Below are 15,994 nucleotides of genomic sequence, written 5' to 3' on the forward strand. Positions count from 1 at the left end.
TTACAAGGATGTTGCCAGGGTTGGAGGATCTGAGCTACAGGGAGAGGCTGAACAGGCTGGGGCTGTTTTCCCTGGAGCGTCGGAGGCTGAGGGGTGACCTTATAGAGGTTTACAAAATTATGAGGGGCATGGATAGGATAAATAGGCAAAGTCTTTTCCCTGGGAGTTTGGGGAGTCCAGAACTAGAGGGCATAGGTTTAGGGTGAGAGGGGAAAGATATAAAAGAGATCTAAGGGGCAACTTTTTCACGCAGAGGGTGGTACGTGTATGGAATGAACTGCCAGAGGATGTGGTGGAGGCTGGTACAATTGCAACATTTAAGAGGCATTTATATGGGTATATGAATAGGAAGGGTTTGGAGGGGTATGGGCCGAGTGCTGGCAGGTGGGACTAGATTGGGTTGGGATATCTGGTCGGCATGGACAGGTTGGACCGAAGGGTCTGTTTCCATTCTGTACTTCTCTATGACTCTAAGTCGATTATTGTGAACAAGCCTGACAGTTAATTATTTAATGAAATATGGTAGGTGGGCTGCTGATTGGAGCATAGCCCCTAGTGGATGGTGCTGGTGAGATTAGGCAGGGAACGATGGCAGTGAGTTTGTCACCCCCACCTATCTCTCTGTATCGAAAACACATCCACCGGTGACAGATAAAACATAGCACGTGGTGTGTGTGCATGCACAGTGTTGATTTACAGGACTTCATGGGTTAAATTACAAGGCTTTTTAATCCCTGCAGGTTAGAAGGTCATCGGGTGACTTGATGAAAGCTTTCAATATATAATGAGAAACAGACTGGGAAGTTTAAAAGAAACTGTTCCAGCTGGCTGGGAAATTGAGGGCTCAGGAATTGAAAAGTTAAGGTAGGCCCTACGTATACGTAGCACTGTTTACCATTGTAACTTCTGTGTATGTGGAGCACAGTGTAGTGAAGATACCATGCATCCTGCAGCCCAAGTGTAATTTGTATCTGCTGTGTACATGATAGCCTCTGGGTACATTTCTGGCCTTATGATACTTGTGGCCCTGTGAATATTGCAGAGTTGCATATATTCTGGACCCATGTGAATTTTTGCCACTCCTTGTAGTGTTATACATATTTGTAGCCCTGGGCTATATTGGAGACCTGTGTATATTTGTCCCTGTGTATCATCTAATCTCTGTTGATACTGTAGTCCCTGTATATATTATAGCCCCAGTATATTTTGTTGCCACTCCTGTGTGTATTGTAACTCATGTACACTTGGAGCACTGCATATATTCTAGCCCTTGCGTACATTGTATTATCTTTGTATGTTAAACACAGGGGCTAGACTACACAAAGTAGCTATATTTGTTGTCCCTGTGTAAATTCATAGCCTGCATATATTGTAAAAGCTATTTTTATTGTAGTCCCTGCGTATAGCCCTGTCTATACTTTCCTGTGTATATTGTAACCACTGTGTAGAGTGCCAGATGGAGTTAAGTGAAGTCACTTTGGAAAGTCGAATTTGAATGCAGAATACAGGGTTAAAGGTAGGATTCTTGGCAGTGTGGAGGAACAGAGGGATCTTAGGGTCCACGTCCATAGATCCCTCAAAGTTGCTGCCCAAGTTGATATGGTTGTTCAGAAGGCTTATAGTGTGTTGCCTTTCATTAGCGGGGGATTGAGTTTAAGAGCCACGAGATTATGTTGCAGCTCTATAAAATCCTGGTTAGACTACACTTGGACTATTATGTTCAATTCTGGTCGCCTCATTACAGGAAAGATGTGGAAGCTTTAGAGAGGGTGCAGAGGAGATTTACCAGGATGCTGCCCGGACTGGAAGGTACGTCTTATAAAGAAAGGTTGAGGGAGCTCGGGCTTTTCTCATTGGAGCGAAGAAGGATGAGAGGTGACTTGATAGAGGTGTATAAGTTATTGAGAGGCACAGATCGAGTGGAGAGCCAGAGACATTTTCCCATGGCGGAAATGTCTATCATGAGGGGGCATAATTTTAAGGTAATTGGAGGAAGGTTTAGGAGTGATGTCAGAGGGAGGTTCTTTACACAGAGAGTGGTGGGCGTGTGGAATGCACTGCCAGCAATGATGATAGAGTCAGATACATTGCGGACATATAAGTGACTCTTGGATAGGCACATGGAAGATAGTACAACAAAGAGTATGTGGGTTAGTCTGATCTTAGATTAGGATAAATGGCTGACACAAAATTGAGGGCCAAAGGGCCTGTACTGTGCTGTTTTGTTCTATGTTCTATGTATGTTCTTAATTTAGATAAATGTGAGGTGCTACTATTATGAAGTCAAATCAAGGCAGGATTTATACAATTAATGGGAAGATCCTAGGGAGTGTTGCTAAACAAAGAGACCTCGGAGTGCAGGTTCATAGTTTCTTGAAAGCAGAGTCACAGGTAGATTGGATAGTGAAGAAAGCATTTGGTACACTTGCCTTTACTGGTCAGTGCATTGAGTATAGGAGTTGAGAGGTCATGCTTTGGCTGAACAGGACATTGCTTAGGCCACTTTTGGAATACTGCACACAATTCTGGTCTCCTTGCTATAGGATGGGTGTTGTGAAACTTGAAAGAGTTCAGAAAAGATTTACAAGGATATTGCCAGGGTCAGAGGGTTTGAGTTGTAGGGAGAGGCTGAATAGGCTGGGGCTATTTTCCCTGGAGTGTCGGAGGCTGAGGTGTGACCTTATAAACGTTTATAAAATCATGAGGGGTGTGGATAGGGTGAATAGACAAGGTCTTTTCCCTGGGTGGGGGAGTCCAAAACTAGAGGGCATAGGTTTAAGGTGAGAGGGGAAAAAATTTAAAAGGGACCTAAGGGGCAACGTTTTCATGCAGAGGGTGGTGCGTGTATGGAATGAGCTGCCAGAGGAAGTGGTGGAGGCTGGTACAATTGCAGCATTTAAAAGGCATCTGGATGGCTCGATGAATTGGAAGGGTTCAGAGGGATATGGGTCAAATGCTGGCAAATGGGATTAGATTTATTTAGGATATCTGGTCAGCATGGACTAGTAAGACTGAAGGGTCTGTTTCCATGCTGTACATCTCTGAGGCTCAATGCTAAACCCATATACATTTTTTTAGCCTTTGTCTACATTTATAGTATGTTGAATCCATTGTGTACATCGTGGCCCTGTTTAAATTTGCAGCCTTTTTCTGTATTGTAGCCCCTGTGTATATTAGTAGCACCTCTGTATATTGTAACATTGTGTATATTTGTGGATGCTGTGTATATTGTAGGCACTTTGTATCTTTTGGATGCTATGTACATTTATGGGCCCTTTATATATTTGTAGCACTTATCTAGCCTCTGTGTATGCCATAACACTGCGTATATTGTAGGCACTGTTTATACCTGTAGGCATAATTTATATTTGGATCTCTATAATTGTGGCACCTCTGTATATTGCAGCATTGTTATATTTGGGGATGCTGTGTACATACTTACTGTATTTACTTACTGTAAATCATGTGGTCACTTATGTATTTTCTAGTCGCTGTCTACATTGTAGCACTTATCTATAATGTAACCCCACTTAGATCTGCAGCAACAGAGTCATGGAGATCTACAGCACAGAAACAGACCCTTCGGTCCAACTTGACCACGCCAACCAGATATCCCAACCTAATCTAGACCCATTTGCCAGCACTTAGCCCATAATCCTCTAAACCCTTCCTATTCCCCCTTGTGTATAGTGTAGTCTCAGTGTATAGTATGGCACTGTACATTGTACATTGTGTTTATTGCATCACCGTGTGTATGCAGCCTTGGTGTATACCGTTATTCATGTTGTATCTCATGTGGGGTGTAGTGGCAACAGCAAAGTCTTAGTAATCCAGAATTCCAGGTGAATTTTCTGGAGGCAGGGTTCAAATCCCATCATGGCATGTGGTGAAGTTTTAATGTAATAAAGATGCTTAGAATGAAAATTTAGCAACTATGCCACTATTTGTTTAAAAAACTCATCTGACTCACCAGTATCCTTCAGGAAAGGAAAATCGGCCATCCTTTCCTGGTCTGAGGTCTACACGAGACTTCAGACCAATAGCCATGTGGCCAACCAAACCACTAAATTCAAGAGCCTTTAGGAATGGGCAATGAATGTTGGCCTAGCCAGTGTATTATTGCTCCTGTGTTTATTGATGCTACAATATACTGTTGACCCTATGTTTATAGCAGCACCTATGCACTTTGTAGCACTCAATATATTGTACCCTGTCTATTTGGTAGTGCTGTATATCTTATAGCACTGTATATATTTTAGCCCTTCTGTACATCATAGCTCCTGTGTGGGTTGTAGTCACTGTATAATCTAGCCCCCTCCATCTATATGAGGGAGTGGTGTATATTGCAGCTGCTGTATATATTTTTGGTCCTTGTGCATTCTGTTGTACTATATCCACTGTGTATATTCATAGTCAGTCTGTATATATTGTGACCCATATGTGTATTATGGATCCTCTCTATCTTGCGACCCCTGTGTATATCTTTAACCCTCGTGCACACATGTAGTCCCCATATATATTGCAATTCTGAGTATGTGTATCCCTGTGCACTTTGTAATACTGTGTATAATGTACCCCCTTACTATGTTGTAGCTGTGATGTTTACTGTTGTTCCTGTGCATAGTGTAGCCTCTATATTCTGTGGATATTTGCAGTTCCTACGTACGTTGTAGTACAGGGGTCCCTGATTTAAGAATGTCTGATTTACAAAAACTCATAGTAACGAATGCGATTGCACACAAGAGTGTAATGTTAAAGATCTGACATGTGAACATTTCCTGTACTTATAAATAAACTTTATATTGCCCTGCATTATGTTTTGACTTGTGTACAAATAGACTTATGAACAGACCCCATTCAAAATATAGGGACTGCCTGTATTTATATTGTAGGCCCTAATTATATTGTAACTCGTGTATATGTTGTAGATGCTGTAAGTATTTTTGGTCCCTGAGTATGCTGTATACTTTGTATCCTCCGTGTATATTGCAACCCCAATGTATATGTAGCAAAGTATATCATAGTTTTTCTGTTTATTAGAATACCATGTTTGTTTGTAGCACTATATGTTACAGTCCCTTTGCATACTGTTGGCTGTGTATATTTGTTATCCCTTTGTGTATCTGGAGTCTCTGTATACACTGTGGCCTTGTGAACATTGCAACCCCTGTCTCTATTACAGCTACGTCCCTGTGCATAGTGTGGCCCTGTACACATTGTAATTCTATATTCATAAACCCTGTGTTCATTTGCAGCCCCTGTTACATTGTAGCTGCTGTATAAATTGTGGTTGCTGCATATCTTGTAGTGCCGATGTTGTAGTTCCTGTGTCTACTGTGTTGACAGATATGGCTTCTGAAGGATCAAAATGTGTATGAAAAGTGAGTGAATATTTTACAAGGGGAATACTCTTCACTGTAACAAAGAATAAACACCCAGTGTAAGGTGATCAGGACAGTAGAAATGAAACCTGACTGATTAGTAGTCTGGTAGGATTTGTAGGAATAAGGCGAGATGTGTGATGGCTTGCAGAGAGAGGGCAAATTTGTTTTGAGCAGTTGACTGGAACAGTCCCCGACACCTCTCTTCTGAGAGTTGGGACAAATGCCGATGCTGTAATCATATCAGCACTTGGCATTTAATACAGGCCGTGGTGCATATCCAATCAGTCAATCACTGATTGACAGGATACTGCACTGCCCTCTTCCATGGGCTGCAGCATGTACCTGGGGTTGTTTTGAGTGTGCTACCCAATCTCCCCAGATTAAACCAGATGCCAATCAATTTCTGTGGAGGTGTTTTACTCAGGCAGGTTTTCAACTAGTTCTTATCAGTTAACAGCAGAACTTCAGCCTCTGACCCATCCCATCTTGGCTACAATCTCCTCCTGACAGAGTGCCTATCATTCCCAGCCCTCTCCTCATCCTGCTGCATCCTCTATCCTCTCCAAACTGACCCTGAACCCTACACAAACCCTCCCCAGAGAAAGGGAGAGACTCGATTTATTTCTGTGAAACCAGCTGGTACTGGAAGCTGGTCAGACACAGTATCTCACAGTCTCTGTCCTTTTGAGTCTCAGACTCCCTGGTTCAGTGAAGTCCAGAATCCATTCTCTTGATATCTTGGAACTGGCACTGCTACCCGTGCACTCAAACTCCCTGTTTCTGTTCTTTCTGCTGCCAGACTTTGTTTGCTCCAGCCATCAATGGAGGGAATAGCAGTTCTTTTTCAAGCTAGTGGACACAAAATGCTGCATCACAAGAGAACCTGAGAGAAAAGATGCCTTTCCAGGTGTTGCTTTGAGAAAGAAGCAAAGAAGAAACAGGTGAAGGACACAGGATGTGGAAGTGACACATGCAGTAAGATGTCATGCAGCAGCAAGGCCAGTTGTTGCCAGAGTGAGAGCGCAAGGTTGCTGCTCAGGGACTGGGAAGCTCCAGGCAGCTGGAAGAAGGAGCAAGAGGCACATGTTGAGAGAGTGGGGTAGAAAGAGAAGGTGCTGACAGGACAGAAAGGAAGGGACAAACCTTTCGCTGCTGACACAGGCAGATCTTCTTCGCACTTACTCCTCTGAGATTCCAGGGTTGGTGTTTGGACAAGTCCCAGGTCTCCTTCCTGAATGGCCAGATGTGACTGACGATCTTCAACCTCTTCCACCTGATGGGTTGCTGTATCATGATCCCCTGTAAGCGGGATATCCTCCCCCTGCTCTCTGAATTCTGCATCTCCCAGGCCCTCCACACACACACTGCCTTCCATTAACTTTGGGTCTGAAGCTGCTTCAATCTTAAACTCAGCCTGAGGAACTCTTCCATCTGTCAAGGTCATGTCAGCTGATTCTCCTGCACCGTCTGTAGTTACCAGACTTAGAGCTCCGATAGCCTCAGGAAGGAGTTCCCCCATATCCTCCTCCATACTCTCAGCCAGCTCCTGCTCTCTGGGTTGTTCTGAAGTTGCTAGAACAGTATCTTGAGGGCTTGATTGCTCACAAATTTGTCTCTCTTCTAATCCAAAGCTTACTGCTCCCAGCCCAGACATATCCTGAATAACGTCAGGTATTTGTGAATTGTCCAAAGTGAGAAATGCCTGTTCTGTGACTGATGGGGTATTGGTCACTGCCTCCTCAGGCCATATCGAGCTCACGGGTACAAGCGGTTCCTGAAGAATTAGGCTGGTTTGCTCACTCGGGCCTATCTCGGTTCCCATCCTCTCAACAGCACTCTGTTGCCTGTAACTCAGCTGAACTCCAACAAAGGCCACAGTTTGCTCCTCTTCTTCTGTCATTAGGGAAGTAAGGCCGCAATTTAGCGAAATAAACCCACATCTGTTGGAATTCTGATACAAGGAAGGCTAAGCAGTAACACGGGAATCCCAACAGAACAGAGAGGCTGTAAAGACCTCACATGTTGCCAATTTCTGCTGAGAAACAAAGCTGCTGAATTAATGAAGTACAGCCTCCTCCCGAAATTAAAAATAAAACAGCTGCGCACAGAGCTGCCTCTTTGTCACTCCATCCAGCTCCTTCCACTCTCTTCCCAGCTGTACATTCTCTTCCTGGCAGCAGCTCTGGGAAACTATTGCATCTTCCCAGAAACAAGAAGGGAAATTGATGGACACTCCCTCCGGGTTCCTCATTTTCCACCTCGAGGCTAGGCCAAGGGCTGGATGCTGCTGCCAGGGCTCTTACCCTTCAGCCTTTGTCATCAAATGACAGTGGGGTCAAGGGTCATTAACAGAATGGAGTCAATGGATAAACAAAGAAACACATACAATGAACACATTGAGTCATGACAACAAACAATACAGTCACTGATTTTAAACCTTGGCAAACAATGCTTTCCCGCCTTGCAAAAATCCCAGCCTGGACATCCACTCAACAGCCCTTCCCCTGACACTCTTCCCACACTCTCTCCCCAGATACATTCCAATCAGGCACCCGGACATCTTCAGACATCTACCCAGACGCTCGTACTGAAACCCAACCAGATATCCCTCCCACGACACTCAACCCCTTCCCCTCAGCAGCTATCCAGACCAGAACCTCTATCCCAAGACATACCCTCCCCAGAAACCTGCTAGTTACCTGCTACCATTACCTTTGCTCCATCACTTCCCTCCGCCTCTTCCCGTTGCTCCCACCACAAACATTCGTCCCCCAGGAACGCTGTCCTCAGGCATCCTCCTGCACATTCCCCCACCCCTCAAACATCTAGTCTGACACCGTCTCCCCAGAAACCTCACCATTCTATCACCCCTTTCCTGGACACCATTCCTCCAAGCACCCCCTCCTCCCAAACCTCTCTGCCAGAAACCCATCCACCTGACACCATTCCCCTCAATATGAGTCTCACATGAAAATAATGATATGATCTGAAGATCTGAAAAATGGCAAACAGAACATCAGTTGAGGAATGTGATAGTGTGAATGTAGAGGTGCGAGGAGGCCATTCAGCCCTTTGAGACTGCTGCCCCATTCTAGATCATGGCTGATCATCTACCTCAATGCCAGATTCCTGCACTATGCCCATTATGCTCTGATGTCATTTTGAGGAGAAATGGTGGTATAGTGGCAATATTAATGACCAGTAATCCAGAGACTCAGGATAATATTTTGGCAATATGGTTTTAAATCCCACCAAGGCAAATAGTTGAACTGGAATTCAAAGAATAAATAATGAATTCTAAAAGTTGGCCTCAAGTGATGGTGACCATGAAACTGCCACCAATCCTTGTGTCAACTCATCTAGTTCACTAATGTCCTTTTGCCTTGATCTCTGGTGAATTCTAAAGATTCACCTCCTTTTGAGAGAACAATTTCCTCCTCTTCTCAGTCCTAAGTAGTTTCCTTTTGTTCTGAGACTGTGTGTCCTGGTTTTAGATGTCAAAGCAAGGTGAAACATCCTTTCTGCACCTATTCTGTTGATCCCCATCAGAATTTTCTAAGTTTCTATGAGATCACCTCTCAGTCTTAACTCCAGAGAATACAGGTCAAGTCTCCTCCATCTCTCCTTCTTGGACAATCCCATCATCCCAGGAGCCAGTCTGGTGAACCTCCACTGTCTTTGTTTCCTCTGTAGTAAGTCTATCCTTCCTTTAGGCAAGAGGATTAGAACTATACACAATACTCCAGGTGCAGCTTGATCAGTGTTCCATAAAATTGACACAAAGATTTTTGCTCCTGTACGCAAACCCTCTTGTATAGACACTAACATGCAGTTTCCCTTTTGAATTGCTGGCTACACCTGTCTCCAGTGACTTATGTATTGTGACACCGAGATCCCTTTTGACAACAACATTGATACTTCCCAATCTTTCACTGTTTAAGAAATACACTGTTTCTTTGTAACCTCTCACTTCATACACAGTATATTGCATCTGCCAAGTTCTTACCTATTCACTCAGCCTCTCTCCAATCCTTTTGATGCCTCTTCGCATCATTCTTACAACTGTCACCTTCCCACCTAGTTTTGTATCATTAGTAAATGTGCAAATATTACAACTGGTCCCCAAATCCAAATCACTGCACAGATTGTGAACAACTGGGCCAAGCACTGGTTACCAACCTGAGAATGACACCTTTTATTCCTACTGTTTGCTTCCTAAATTTATACTTTATCAAAAACCTCTAAATCCAAATTCACCACATCCACTGGTTCCCCATTATCAACTCTCTAAGTTAGAAAATAATTATCTGATTGACTCTGTCGAGTATGGATTTATGAAGGGAAATCATGTTTGACAAACCCGAGGGAGTTTTTTGAGGATGACTGTACAAGTAAAATCCTCAAAAACTATCCCACAATAATTATATCAGGTCTGTCAAACATGATTACCTCTTCATAAATCTGTGCTGACTTTGTGTAATCAGACAATCATTTCCTACTGTTCTAATAATTGTATGGTTTTAATAGAGTCCAATAATTTTCTTCCTTCGGAGGTCAAGCTAAAAGGTTCTGTAGGTCCTCATTTTCTGTCTCCTTCCTTTCTTAAACAATAGGCTTACTTTTGCAGCCTTCCAAATTGCAGATGTCTTTGCAGAAAGAATACAGTTTTGACAGCTGATGGCCAATGCAGCCACCTTTTCACTGCTCTTGGCTGAACATTGGTTTGAATGAATGAAATGTAATCTGTGGGCGAGGAAAGCTGCTGGAAAATTACCCAAAAACACAAGAGACAAGTCATGCACAGTCCTGACATGAAGTGAAAATGCCCAGACATGGCCTGAATTTCAATCACCTTTGGTTCACTTGGGAATTCCCGTTCATTGAGGAGGAGGTTTTATGTGTGAGCCACAGCAATCTCTGCTCGTTCCTACAGTAAACTGGCTTTGTCGTAATGGATAGTGAGCAGGCTAGTGCGATTTCATCTGTAGCAAAACAATCTGGGCGGTACGGTGGCACAGTGGTTAGCACTGTTGCCTCACAGCACCAGAGACCCGGGTTCAATTCCTGCCTCAGGTGACTGTCTGTGTGGAGTTTGCACATTGTCTGCGTGGGTTTCCTACGGGTGCTCCGGTTTCCTCCCACAATCCAAAGATGTGCAGGTTAGGTTAATTGGCCATGCTAAATTGCCCGTAGTGTTAGGTGAAGGAGTAAATGTAGGGGAATGGGTCTGGGTGGTTTGCGGATCGGTGTGGACTTATTAGGCCGAAGGGCCTGTTTCCACACTGTAAAAATCTAAATATAAAAATCTTCCTTAACCTGCACTGTTAGCACTGTTAATTTCTTAATGTTGAGCTGATTCTTTTAAGTTTCTGCCATACCCTCCGGAGAATGTCTGTCCACACATCAGATGATAATTAAACCTGGCTGTGGGTGTCAGTCTGTTTACAATATGTGAATTGGTGAGGAGTTGTCTGCTCACTGGCTTCAAGGTGGCACAGCCACTCTGTCAGCGCAGATGACAGCAGACATCTCCTGGAGAATGCAGTTTGTCTGAATTTTCCTTTCTTGGTCACAGAGTCATAGAGATGTACAGCACAGAAACAGACCCTTCAGTCCAACTCATCCCTGCCAACCAGATATTCTAACCTAATCTAGTCCCATTTGCCAGCACTTGGTCAATATGAGGTCCCAATCCTCTGTCCTCTGGGAACATACGGTGGGTTACAATCCAGACCCATTTCAGTAGCTCTGCTATGTACTGACAGAGACAGATATTTTTCACATTTCTCGATTTACACCAGAAAAACAAACATTTTGGTTTTGATCTCCCCATTCTACTGCCCCCTCCCTTACCCTGGTACTCACTCATGAAGAATATATAAATCATCTTTCTGAGATATACTGAAATAGGAGGCCACTATGATTCAGTCACACTGTATCACAGCAATGCCAGTGAGGTGGCACTTAATTATTATGTAGTGTTGACAAGAATTAAAATGGTGTTGTGTGTATTTTGGAAGCTGAGTGTACAACCTGTGGGACATGATAATGCCTGGGCCACCTACATCCCTCCACCTGGTGAATGACACTGAGCTCATGTTTGGGTGTCAGTGGGAAACTAAATCAAAGCTGCTGATTTTATTTAATTGCTCCCTTTCCCTCTCACTTTTTGTCTTTGCTCCCTCTCTTTTTTTTCTCTCTGTTTTTCTCTTCTTTATGTCTCTATTTGTATCTGTTTCTCTTCCTCTGCATCATTGAGTTTAAACCATTCATGCTGTGCATGTACACAGAATTTGTGAATGGTCTCATTCTCCAATCATAAGCTTGGAGTGTAGGTTCATAGCTCCTTGAAAGTCGAATCACAGCTTGATAGGATACTGAAGGCGGTGTTTGGTATGCTTTCCTTTATTGGACACAGCATTGAGTATAGGAGTTGGGAGGTCATGTTGCAGCTGTACAGGACAGTGGTTTGCCTACTTTTTGGAATATCGTGTGCAATTTTAGTCTCCCTTCTATCAGAAGCTGTTGTTAAATTTCAGAAAAGATTTACAAAGATGTTGCCAGGGTTGGCGAGTTTGGAGAGGCTGAATAGGTTGGGGCTGTTTTCCCTGGAATGTCAGAGGCTGATGGGTGGCCTAATAAAATCATGAGGGACATGGATAGGATAAATAGATAAGGAACACGCAGTGGGTTACAATCCAGGGAGGAAATGTCTTTTCCCTGGGATGGGTGAGTCCAGAACTAGAGGGCATAGGTTTAGGGTGAGAGGGGAAGATTTAAAAGGGTCATGCAGGGCAACATTTTCATGCAGAGTGTGGTGCATGTATGGAATGAGCTGCCAGAGGAAATGGTGGAGGCTGATACAATTGCAACATTTAAAAGGTATCTGGATGGCTATATGAATAGGAAGGGTTCAGACGTATATGGGTCAAATGCTGGCAAATGGGATGAGATTTATTTTGGATATCTGTTGTAATAGACGAGTTGGACCAAAGGGTCTGTTTCCATGCACTTCATCTCTATGACTAAGTCTTGCTCCTAAAAGATCTTCAACATTGCTGGGTGCAGTGACAAAGTGAGTACACAAGGGGAGGTCAAACCTGCCTATCCCCTTTTCCACGTATCCACTCCACCCTCTCCTCCCTGACCTATCATCTTCATCCCCTCCCCCACTCACCCATTGTACTCTATGCTACTTTCTCCCCACCCCCACCCTCCTCTAGTTTATCTCTCCACACTCCAGGCTCACTGCCTTTATTCCTGATGAAGGGCTTTTGCCCGAAACGTCGATTTCGAAGCTCCTTGGATGCTGCCTGAACTGCTGTGCTCTTCTAGCACCACTAATCCAGAATCTGGTTTCCAGCATCTGCAGTCATTGTTTTTACCTCAAATAACCATTAAACAGACTTTGCACACAGCTCACTCACCAGGCCAGCATTCCTTCACCGTGGACCTGGGAACAACAGATTTCCTTGGAGGAAACCCAAGGGAAAATAGTTTAAAAACAAAATGACTGGGAAATGCCAGGATCTGTCTGGTTTGAGGAACTTTTGTTTCTGTAGCGATGGCACCATACAGGAAGAAGGTTGGGATAATGTCACCACAAGGCCCATCTCATTTCCCTGACCTTTGTGTGGCTCCCAAATATAGGGTGAAGGCTGCCACCTAACCCTGTGAAGAGGACAGAAGGAAGTCTGCAAAGGGACTTTAATAGATAAATGAGGAGCAGATATTCTTCCAAAAGGGTATTTGCATGAAAAATATGACTTTGGCAGGAAGGATACAAAAACAATGTATTAATCATAGGAAGAGAATCTGGGTGTCCTGAAGTATGAAGGTTAGAATGTAGATACAGCAAGTGATTAACAACGTGAAATGTTGCCATTCTTTGTAAGGGGAATGGAATATAAAAGTTGGGATATTTTGCTGCTACTGTACAGGGCCTTGGTGAGACCACGTTTGAAGTACAGTTTTGGTCTCCTGATCTAAGAAAGGATATAGCTGAATTTTAAGCATTTCAGAGAAGGTTCATACAAACTGATTCCTGGAATAGGAGCTAGACACTGCAAACTGGGTAATGGTGTGTAAATGAACATTGTGAAATTTGAAAGCAGAGATCAGACAGCTCGAGCCCTCTGATTCAAGCAAGAGATGTCCAAGAGATCAGTTGAGAATACATAATAAGGCTTGTCTGTACAATGAATGGTATTTGATTGGCATCAAAGTCCCATAGTCACAAGGGGCAATGGAGGGGCATAGTCTGGCATAGAGATATAGGGTCATAGAGTCAGAGTAATACAGTATGGAAACAGGCCCTTCGGCCCAAACTGGTCCATGCTGACCATGGCGCCCACTCAGCTCATTCCAATTGCTCTGGTGATTGTTTAGGGCACACACAGAACATTCTGGTGCAGTACAAGCCCTTCAGCCCTTTATGTTGCACCAACCTGTAGAACCAATCTGAAGCCCATCTAACCTACACTATTCCATTATCATCTGTATGATTATCCAATGACCATTTAAATGCCCTTAAAGTTGGCGAGTTACTGTTGCAGGCAGGGCATTCCAAGCCCTTACTACTCTCTGAGTAAAGAGCCTACCTCTGACATCTGTCCTATATCTGTCACCCATCAATTTAAAGCTATATCCCCTCATGCTAGCCATCACCATCCAAGGAAAAAGGCTTTCCCTGTCCACCATATCTAACCCTCTGATTATCTTATATGTCTCAATTAAGTCACCTCTTAACCATCTCTCTAACAAAAACAACCTCAAGTTCCTCAGCCTTTCCTCATAAGACCTTCCTTCCATACCAGGCAATATCCTAGTAAATCTCCTCTGAACCTTTTCCAAAGCTTCCACATCCTTCCTATAATGCGGTGACCAGAACTGTATGCAATACTCCAAGTGCAGCCGCACCAGAGTTTTGTACAGCTGCAGCATGACCTCGTTGCTCCGGAACTCAATCCCTCTACTAATAAAAGCTAACACACTGTACGCCTTCTTAACAACCCTATCAACCTGAGTGAAAGTGAGGTCTGCAGATGCAGAAGATCAGAGCTGAGAGTGTGGTGCTGGAAAAGCACAGCAGGTCAGGCAGCATCCGAGGAATAGGAGAATTGTCGTTTCGGACATCAGCACTTCATCAGGAATGTGCTGATGAAGGGTTTATGCCCAAAACATTGTTTCTCCTGCTCCTTGGATACTGATGAAAAATATTCATTTAGCATTTCCTCTATCTCCTCGGACTCCAAGCACAACTTCCCACTACTATCTTTGATTGGCCCTAATCTTTCTCTAGTCATTCTTTTATTCCTGATACACTGATAGAAAGCTTTAAGGTTTTCCTTGATCCTATCTGTCAATGACATCTCATGTCCCCTCATGACTCTTCTAAATTTCCTTTTTAGAACTTGCCTGGCTAACTTGTAACTCTCAAGTACTCTAACTGAGCCTTCACGTTTCATCCTAACATAAGCCTTCTTCTTCGGCTTGACAAGGGTTTCAACTTCCTTAGTAAACCACAGCTCCTTTGCTCAACCACTTCCTCCTTGTCTGACAGGTACATACTTATCAAGGACACGCAGTAGTCGTTCCTTGAATAAGCTCCAAATTTCACTTGTGCCCATTCCCTTCAGTTTCATTCCCATTCTATGCATCCTAAATCTTGCCTAATCGCATCATAATTGCCTTTCCCCCAGCAATAACTCATGCCCTATGTTATATCCCTATCCCTTTCCATCGCTAAATTATGGGGCAGCACGGTAGCTATGGTTAGCACTGCTGCCTCACAGCGCCATGCTGATGAATCTTCTCTGCACCCCCTCCAGTCAGTCACATCCTTCCTACAGTGCAGAGACCAGAACTGCACTCAGTACTCCAGCTGTGGCGTACAGTCCTGTACAGCTCCAACATAACCTTCCTGCACTTATGATCCATGACTTGACTAATAAAGGCTAGTATCCCAATGCCTTCTTCACTACCCTATTAACCTGTCCAGCCACCTTCAGGTATTTGTGGACAAATATCCCAAGATCCCTCTGCACCACTGAGCTTCCCTTCCCTCAAAGGGTATCAGGATAGACAGCAAAGTGCAGAAACCTGACAATCAAGTGGGCATTTTTTCCCTCTTTTCCAATATTTCTATTTCTGATATATGCAAGTGTTCAAAGAAAACCTTTTTTTAAATTTTGCCCTTAAGATCTTTCTTCCAGCTGTAAAGAAGATAAATTCTGAAATATCCAGTACAATGCAGTAGGTTTGGGATCCAGGATAAATAACCTGTAAACAATGTGCCCAGTATGGATGCTTGAGCATTTGTACAATCCATTTTGTTGACATGTGCCTTCTGTCCTGTAGCACCAGTTAAATCCATTTTGTCACAGGCACTAAATGTATAAACTATTGGTTAGAGTGGAGTATTTATTAGACATATGGTAGTTATCATAGAGTCATAGAGATGTACAGCATGGAAACAGACCCTTCGGTCCAATCCGTCCATGTCGACCAAATATCCCAACACAATCTAGTCCCACCTGCCAGCACCCGGCCCATATCTCTCCAAACCCTTCCTATTCATATACCCATCCAAATGCCTCTTAAATGTTGCA

General features: G+C 43.6%; 1 protein-coding gene across 1 annotated transcript in view; it reads right to left on the reverse strand.

Moving 5' to 3' along the window:
- The window catches only part of maptb (microtubule-associated protein tau b), an 83,887-nt gene that overhangs the window by 35,134 nt on the left and 32,759 nt on the right, over nucleotides 1-15,994 (reverse strand). Inside the window, exon 6 of the mRNA XM_043674642.1 lies at nucleotides 6,528-7,277. Within this exon, the coding sequence (XP_043530577.1) occupies nucleotides 6,528-7,277 (750 nt within the window). The remainder of the gene's footprint in view (nucleotides 1-6,527; nucleotides 7,278-15,994) is intronic.

The sequence above is a fragment of the Chiloscyllium plagiosum genome, chromosome 33, assembly GCF_004010195.1.
Source record: "Chiloscyllium plagiosum isolate BGI_BamShark_2017 chromosome 33, ASM401019v2, whole genome shotgun sequence".
Lineage (NCBI taxonomy): Eukaryota > Metazoa > Chordata > Chondrichthyes > Orectolobiformes > Hemiscylliidae > Chiloscyllium > Chiloscyllium plagiosum.